The sequence below is a fragment of the Fragaria vesca genome, linkage group LG5, assembly GCF_000184155.1.
Source record: "Fragaria vesca subsp. vesca linkage group LG5, FraVesHawaii_1.0, whole genome shotgun sequence".
NCBI classification, from domain to species: domain Eukaryota; kingdom Viridiplantae; phylum Streptophyta; class Magnoliopsida; order Rosales; family Rosaceae; genus Fragaria; species Fragaria vesca.
The window spans coordinates 14,055,256-14,064,395 of NC_020495.1; the positions used below are offsets into that span (position 1 = coordinate 14,055,256).

A 9,140-nucleotide genomic window follows, 5' to 3' on the forward strand; every position below is an offset into this window, starting at 1 on the left:
AAGGTTCAACGCTGTCAGGCTCGGCTGCTGTTGCATCATCAGAGGTTCACAAGGATGATATGACCAAGCTATGGCACATGAGGCTTGGTCATATGAGTGAAAGAGGGATGCAAATTCTGTCAAAGAATGATCTTCTTGGTGGCCACAAGGTCAAGGATCTTAGTTTCTGTGAACATTGTATCTTTGGGAAGCTACATCGCAGTAAATTTCCTAAAGCGATTCATAGAACTAAAGGCACGCTTGATTATATTCATTCTGATTGTTGGGGTCCATCTCGCGTTGACTCTTTGGGAGGTCACAGATATTTTGTGTCAATGATTGACGACTACTCAAGAATGACTTGGGTGTTCATGATGAAGCATAAAAGTGACGCCTTCAAGAATTTCAAGCAGTGGAAGGCATTAGTGGAAAATCAAACTGGGAAGAAGATCAAGAGGCTGCGAACTGATAATGGTCTGGAGTTCTGTTCTGCTGAATTTGATGAGTTATGCAAGACTAAAGGTATTGCAAGGCATCATACAGTCCGGTACACACCACAACAAAATGGTGTAGCAGAACGTATGAATCAGACACTTCTGGAGAGAGCTAGGTGCATGCTCTCTAATGCTGGATTAGAAAGAAGGTTCTGGGCAGAAGCGGTGAATGTTGCTTGTTATCTGATAAACCGTGGACCACACACAGGTATACATCTCAAAACACCTTATGAGATGTGGTCTGGTAAGTCTGCTGATTACTCCAATCTGAGGTCTTTGGGTGTTCTGCTTATTATCATGTAAGTGAGGGTAAGTTAGAACCAAGAGCTAAAAAAGGAGTGTTTGTAGGCTATGGAGATGGGGTTAAAGGTTTCAGAATCTGGTCTCCATCTGAAAGGAGGGTTATACTGAGTAGGAACGTAGTATTTGATGAAAATTCTATGTTTAACCCTACTGTGAAGTCTGTGGTTGTATCAGAAAATTGTAGTGTTGAGAAACAGGTGGAGCAACAAGTCACTGAAGATGTGAGTAAATCTCGACAAGAAGATCAACACCTACATTCAGAATCAGAACAATTGGCTGCTAATCAGCATAGTTTGGCTCTAGAGCGATCTAGGAGACCAAATTTTGGGAAACCACCTATAAGGTATGGTTTTGAGGACATGGTGGCTTATGCACTACAGGTTGCTGAGGAGGTGGATCCTCATGAGCTGTCCACCTACAAGGAAGCAGTTACAAGTACAGAGTCAGCTCAATGGCTTGCTGCAATGGGAGATGAAATGGAGTCACTTCAGAAAAATCAGACTTGGGAATTGACCAAACGACCTGATCAGGGGAGAAAGGTTATTACTTGCAAATGGGTTTTCAAGAAGAAAGAAGGGTTGTCACCTGCTGAGGGCATCAAGTATAAAGCTCGTGTAGTTGCAAGAGGGTTTCATCAGAAAGAGGGAGTTGACTACAATGAGATTTTCTCACCTGTGGTCAGACATACTTCTATCAGGGTGCTACTAGCCATAGTTGCGCACCAGGATCTGGAGCTTGAGCAACTAGATGTGAAGACAGCGTTCTTACATGGAGAATTGGAAGAAGAGATCTACATGACTCAGCCAGATGGTTTTCAAGTCCCTGGAAAGGAAGACTATGTTTGCAAGTTGAAGAAGTCCTTGTATGGACTAAAGCAGTCCCCTAGACAGTGGTACAAGAGGTTCGATAGCTATATGATAGAGATCGGCTACATCAGGAGTCCGTATGATTGTTGTGTTTACTACAACAAGTTAACAAATGGTTCCCTCATTTATCTGGTCCTGTATGTAGATGATATGCTGATAGCTGCAAAAGACAAGTCTGATATTCAGAAGTTGAAGGGTCTCCTCAGTGCAGAGTTTGAGATGAAGGATTTGGGAGCAGCTCGGAAAATTTTGGGAATGGAGATCTACAGGGATAGAAGTCAGAAGAAGCTTTTCTTATCACAGAAAAGTTACATCCAGAAAATTTTATCCAGGTTTGGTATGTCTACATCCAGATCTTTAGATACTCCAAGTGCTGCAAATACTCATCTGTCTACTGCGTTTGCACCTAAATCTGCTGAGGAGAAGGAATACATGTCTCGAGTTCCTTATGCTAGTGCAGTTGGAAGCTTGATGTATGCTATGGTTTGCACTAGGCCTGATCTCGCACATGCTGTGAGTGTTGTCAGCAGATTTATGGGTGATCCTGGAAAGGAGCATTGGCAAGCTGTGAAGAGAATTTTCCGGTACCTCAAAGGTACGTCTGATGTCGGTCTCATTTATGGAAGTGATACAAGCTGTTTGGTAACAGGCTATTCAGATAGCGATTATGCTGGAGATGTTGACACTAGGAGGTCTATGACTGGTTATGTCTTTACTCTTGGTGGCTCTGTTGTTAGCTGGAAAGCTACTTTGCAGCCGACAGTGACTTTGTCTACTACTGAAGCAGAGTACATGGCTCTGACAGCCGCTGCAAAGGAAGGCATTTGGTTAAGGGGTCTGGTCAGTAGTCTTGGTTTGCATCATGATCAGGCTATAGTGTATTGTGACAGTTTGAGTGCAATATGTTTAGCAAAAGATCAAGTTCATCATGAGAGGACCAAGCACATTGATGTCAGGTATCATTTTCTGAGAGATGAGAGCAGAATTAAGGTGAAGAAGGTGGGCACTGCTGACAATCCCGCTGATATGTTCACCAAGCCGGTTCCACACAGCAAGTTTCAACATTGTTTGGACTTGCTAAATGTTACAAGCTGTTAGTTGCCCTTTGGGGGCGACATCTGAGGAAGAAGGAGTTATCTGTTCATCTGGCATCACTATGGTGCATCTGGTACATCTGTTATCTGTGAGAGGATTCAAGTCAAGGTGGAGATTTGTTGATATATGCCTTGAACCGTCAAATCTGTTCTGACGGCTTATCTGTATATCGGGTTATACTAGGATTAGTATATCGGGTTATACTAGGATTAGTATATCGGGGTTTAGAGTTGTATATATACAACCTATTGTGTAAGCCGTTTTGTACTCTTCTCAACATAATAAAGCTGTTCTCCTTCTGTCCGTGGACGTAGCTAACGCATTGTTAGTGAACCACGTAAATCTGTGTTCTTTCTTTCACTCGTTACAACATGGCGTAGGGCCCAACCCTAAGCATAACTCCATTGACTTTCTGCATATTTAGACGACACGAATATAAAAAAGAAGAGTATTCTATTTCCCAATGCTCCCCCAACCCCACTTTAACTTTTTGACTTTTTGCGCGTGACTTGATTTCAACGAATCCAATACCCCCAGTCCCCCATCATCAAAGCAAACAAAAAAAAAAAGAATTAATTTAATATTTCAAGATCCACAAAATTATATTCCACCCTTCTTTCTTTCGTAATTTACAATCCATACCCCTCTCCCTTTCCCAATTACACCGTATATTTTTGACATCGACTTTTCTTTGTTTGACTCAGTGGGCTTCTAATTTCACCGGCTGTTCCACAACTCCATTGTCACGGGGCTTTTTCAACGGTCACGATCATTTGCACCACTGTTCCCTCATCAAGACGACTGGAACACGAGACCCACGACACCGGCGGGGACTGAGTTAGACTGCGGGTGAGGGTGACGGTGCTCGGCTTCGTAGGTAACGATAAGCATGGTGGGGTCGTCCTGTGCGCGCTCCACGTGTTTCCTCGCTGGGCACCCTCGCACGCTACTACACTTATAATAGCCTCTGCGAATAAAACGACATAGACTAAAATTAATATTTTGAAAGAAAAGAAAATAATTTAATCTTCGAGATCCACGTTTTGACTTTGAAATTTTCAACATGATGTGCGGTGCTCGTTTTAAGGAATAGAATATTACCGTGGGTAAGGGGAGCCCTTGATCGGCTTTTGGCCGTACTTCCTCCATGAAAACTCGTCGGAAGGTATATCGGCGATTTTGGAACTAATCGCCGGCACACGGACTGTCCTCTTCACCTTGGTTTTTCTGAAAGTTATAAACAAATTAATTAGTTTTAAAAACAGGAGAGCTCTACACTAGACGTGTATCTTCACAAACATCATACATACATAGGGTGTATCGAAGTTAGTACCTTCTCTTAGAACAATGGCATCGGCCGGAGGATGTAGTTTTGGTCGCCAGCTCGTCGTGGCAGCGTTTCCGGTGAGATTGTGAGAGCGGAGGCTTACCGGCGGAGAAGGCCGGGGCCGGGGCTACGGCAGCTGATGAGAAGACTTTCCCGTTCGAAATGCTGCCGTCTCCGGTGGTGACGGAAGAAAGAAACGACGACGTAGTTGACATGGGTGGAGACAAGGTGAGGCAGTCTTTGGAGTTGGAATTGGTTTTGGTGTTTGCTTTGGGATTTCTGGATTCAAAAGACAAAGTGGTCTGAGACTTTGGTGGGACCGGGTTGGGAGGAGGTGGAGGAGCTGAATAGGTGGTTGTCGGTTCACTAGGTTGCTTAGCCGGTCCGCGGCGGAAGCGGGCGTGGCCGGTCCGGTTCAAGACGGAGATGAACTGCTTGAACTTGGAGACGGTGAAGTCGGTGATTTCACGGCAATCGAGGTTGTTCTGAGACGGGGTTTGGCTTGACAAGACGCGGATAAGGTGCTCCATGCTCTGCAAACCGGCGGAGGCGGCTTCTTCCATGGCCGTCCGATCGTCGATCTTGGAGAACCTAACAAGATCAATTGCCATTGAAGCTTTTCTGGTCCTGTGAAACAATTAGAGAGACTCAAGAGTCAAAGAGAGGGAGATGAGTTTTTGCTGGTTTGAGATTGTGGGGGTGGACATTGGTTTATAAAAGAGGAGAAGAGAAGCGTACAAAGTCAAATGTACGATCCGACGGTGGAGATCTGTTTGGTGTTTGTTTATTACGTTTTTGCATGGCACATGATGACATGAAGATAAAATAGGGATTACTGTAAAGTCTAAAGGGTGTTCGGGTGATGGGTCCCACATGGGCAAAAAGAGGGCTCTCCCTCACCTCCTGCTTTGAAACGCACTCAGAGAGTTGAATAGTTTGGAAACACATGGTCAATGCTCAATGTGAGAAAAATCAATGGCTTGCGATATTCAAACTCTAGTTTAATATCAGATAAAAAAAAAATCTATTTTATTATATAATTTGTTTAAATATTATTGCATAATTTTGTCATATTATACGTTAACGGGGTTAATGGTGTGATAAAGTAGGTCAGCTATGTAATAATGGTAGTAATGTACGTAGTAGTATGGAACTCACATGCATGTTAACAGTTAGTTTTGTGGTCAACGTGTTTGAGAGGCCTCTGTTTTAGTGCGTTTATAATCAGAGATTAGTTTAAAGCTAAAATAATCGTGGATCGTGGTCTGAACACTGGCTGAGTGAGTGTTACTAATTTGCTAACATAACTAATATGGCTTGCTATCTCACTCATAATATAAAAAAATGTAACAATACATGATATACAAATACAAAAGTAGATTGACTCTATATACAGTATGTCAGTTAGCTTTATCTCGAATTAATCTTGTTTAGGTAACGAGCTAGTTGCTAAAAAGAGTAGAGCTACCTCATATCTCTCTTAGGGATAGGGCTTCGGTTTTTCTAAGTTTTTAAACCATGACATCGTTAATCAATGCTATGGCTGCACGTCTTGCTTCCTCTCTTGCCTTGGCGGAAGGGAAGAAAAGCGTGATTTGCGTCAGGCGAATGGCAAAGGACATGCCAACCGGACATGTTCATATATGGTGGGGAAGCTTCTCATTGCGAGGGATTATAAAATGAGATATTTCTTGGGGTTTTTTTCGATCTGCTTGGCAGGTGGATGGATTGCTGCAGCCTGCAGGTAGAGGAGGCGGAAGTGAAACGGGTCCTCTTCACTTTCTCGGACCCGAAAGACAGAGATTTGGTTCGGAAGGGCGGCCATTGGGGATTTCACAGAGCTCTAGTGGTGCTCGCCTACTATGATGGTGTCGCGGCCATTGACAAGGTTCCACTGGTGAAATTATCGTATCGGATCACTCTCAATAACGTTTCTAGATAAAAATAAATAAAAAGAAAAAACAATCTTTATTACAACTTATAACATAGAACTCAAAATAGATAATATGAGAAGCAGTAAGAGAAACATTGTTATTCCAGCATTCCTGATTCAAACACGAATTACAGTATAAATTCATAATTTAAAAGAGAGGAAGGGATTTATTCATATCTTCAAGAGAAAATGCCCGTTTGGTACTAATTATAGGGGCTGATTACCCATTCTTGTATCTGCATAATCCAGGGGACTATGAATATCATGGTGGATCAAGAACAACAGACAATCATAGGCAAGAGGCAAGGACGTATAGTGGTTCACCATGCCATCGGAGGACATGGCTACATCCACTTAAGTTTCTACTATCATGGCCAGTAGGCCTTTGGGATTGGGAGAGAGATCATCATGCAGCCAGCTAGCTAGAGAGCTTTCTACATATGGGAAGCCTTCCTTTTATAGCTAAGGAAGGTTTCCTCCTTTTACATATTTCCAATGTGGGACTAACTATTACATATATATCTTATGACGCCTTCTTGTGGAGCATGACTGGTCTATGGGCGGGGAAGGTAGTTTATCAACTACCGACTACAAGTCCCCCCAAGTTCTCGTTCAAGACACGTCTTGAGTGGGGACTTGATATATAAAATGTCCATAGACTAGTCATTTATCAACGGGCACCCGGCCCCAGTCCCCCCAAGTCCGTACTCAAGAGGTGTGTTGAACGGGTCTTGCGTGTTCCAGGTCTTGCTTGTTCCGGGTCTTACTTTTCTTGATATTCACTGTGATCATTAAGTCTGCCGATAAGATAAAAAAAATGCCCCACCCAACACCCGGCCTCAAAACGTACTCGACCGGGCGAGGATTGTTGTACCTTCACAATGAACAAATGATCGATTAGCAGCTTACATAATTTCTCGGTGGAATGCCTCTTAGTTGAATGCCAATCTCTCGGTCGAATTCCTATCCCGCTTGATATTAATCGGGATTTTAATGACTTATGCCTCTCGGTCGAATGCCAAAAACTACTGACCAGCATGCATACTCATATACATACAAGTTGACTTGCAAGTAGGGAGAAATCATGGCATCAATATCATGAACTTTCACAAACCAACGAGATAGGGACTTATCTGTGAAAATAGCTGCTGAATGGGTGCACCCAATAGACCCGGAAGTGTGAACTGTGAACACTTTGACTTCCAAGTTAGAGTCCGAGAGGGTAGTATCATGTTGCTATAGGTTTCCCTCTTCTTTCTTTCACTCCACCAGCTTTTTGTTGAAGGCCTCCAGGATCCGATGAGTAATTATCGGCTGTTCGCACTGCTGCTTGTACATCCCGCTTGAGACCAAGGGACTAAATAGGTCCGGGTGCCCCTCTGGGTGTCCATAACGTTTTTTGTTTTTTGTTTTGGACTTTACTTTTAAAGCCACCGGGACCCGAAACATCCCTTGCCCATACTAACGTACTTCTCCCACATCCCTTTTTACGATCCGTGCTTCTTTCTTTCTTCCCTTTTTTTTTTCTTTTTCTTTTTGGAACCGGGACCCGCTGCTTGCAGATTAGACTGCATGGGGTCAATCCTCTACCTTCTTCAATTGTTCTGCTCCCGCTCGTGACCAACTCTTTTCTTTCTCTGCTCCCGGACTGACTATTTTCTTTTCAATCTGGAGTCGTCGAGCTCGGGAGGCTCAGATCATAGGTGAGGTCACCGACTCACCGGGAAGAACATGACTTACTGCTACCGGGTGGTGCTTTTTATTATTATTATTATTTTTTTGAATCTTCCTTTTTGCCTACTATCTTTCTTTCCCCTCTTTTTTTTCCTTTCTGCCTACAATCTTTCTTTCCCGAAAGAAAGCTGCTGACAGCCTCCGGGTGTCCATAGTGGGAAGAAGGGTGTCCAGACCAATACCAAGATCGGACCAACTCCCTCTTCTCTCTCCCTCTTCTCAGATCCCGCAAGGTTATCCTGCGCCGGTGTCCCGGTGAACTGATGGAGCTGAACCCATTTGCCATGGTGATTTGCAGATGAAACCAGACGAGCTTTGACCGAGTTTCTCGAGCGGTGCCCCTCCCGGCCGGGCGACTGACCGACGTTACCGCATAGGTCCCGGGCACTACCAGCTGGTTCCCGTCGCATCATTCCTGGCCGGCACCGGATGAGCTTGGCTCGAGATAGCTAATCCCGGCCTGCACCGAGTGGAGATGACCTCGGAGATGCACAACCGGCTGCACACCCGTTCCTTGATGAAGACCCGGACGCTGCCAATCGGGAACCCGGAGAGCCGCTTCTCGGACTGAGGAGACAAGGGTCCTGGATGGGTGTCACGGCTGCCGGCAGAGATCTCTGGTGGGTGAGATGACAACCCGAGCGGGATGGGTCGAGCGGAGCTACAGGTGAGATCCCGGGAGAGAAACCATCAGTAAGCGGTGGAACGAAAATCCTGGACCTACTGTCTAGCTAACTGGACCCATAGTTAAACTTGGGCCCGACGGCAGTTAGGACTTGGCTAAACAACTTGCTAATCCCGGAGACAGCCTTGGGCCTACTGAGGAGCATGCCAACCTGCTGACTAGCTAGCCTTTTGCTAGGCTTGCGTACCTACCGATGGACCTATTGCTCTCATGGACTTGAATAAATTGCCTCTCGGAGGCAGAGCAACGTGACTTTTCGTAATGATTCTCACAGACGGCGCTAAATGTTTCTGCATAATCCAGGGGACTATGTAGAATCATGGTGGATCAAGAACAACAGACAATCATGGGCAAGAGGCAAGGACGTATAGTGGTTCATCATGCCATCAGAGGACATGGCTACATCCACTTAAGTTTCTACTATCATGGCCAATAGGCCTTTGGGATTGGGAGAGAGATCATCATGCAGCCAGCTAGCTAGAGAGCTTTCTACATATGGGAAGCCTTCCTTTTATAGCTAAGGAAGGTTTCCTCCTTTTACATATTTCCAATATTACACATATATCTTATGACGCCTTCTTGTGGAGCATGACTGGTCTACAAGCGGAGAAGGTAGTTTATCAACTACCGACTACAATTCCAATGAAAAAAAATTCTCATGCCGATCCAAACAAATTTGAAGAAAAAAACAATAGTATCCTTCATAAATATCTACCACAAACTC

General features: G+C 44.4%; 1 protein-coding gene across 1 annotated transcript; it reads right to left on the bottom strand.

Moving 5' to 3' along the window:
• Positions 1-3,316: 3,316 nt before the first annotated feature.
• Positions 3,317-4,751, bottom strand: LOC101291727 (probable WRKY transcription factor 11-like). Its single transcript, XM_004299750.1, has 3 exons — positions 4,071-4,751; positions 3,839-3,964; positions 3,317-3,704 (listed from the first exon to the last, which is right to left on the bottom strand). The coding sequence occupies exons 1-3, from the start codon at positions 4,673-4,675 to the stop codon at positions 3,530-3,532; spliced, it is 906 nt and encodes a 301-aa protein (XP_004299798.1). The 5' UTR covers positions 4,676-4,751; the 3' UTR covers positions 3,317-3,529.
• Between the last annotated feature and the right edge of the window lie 4,389 nt (positions 4,752-9,140).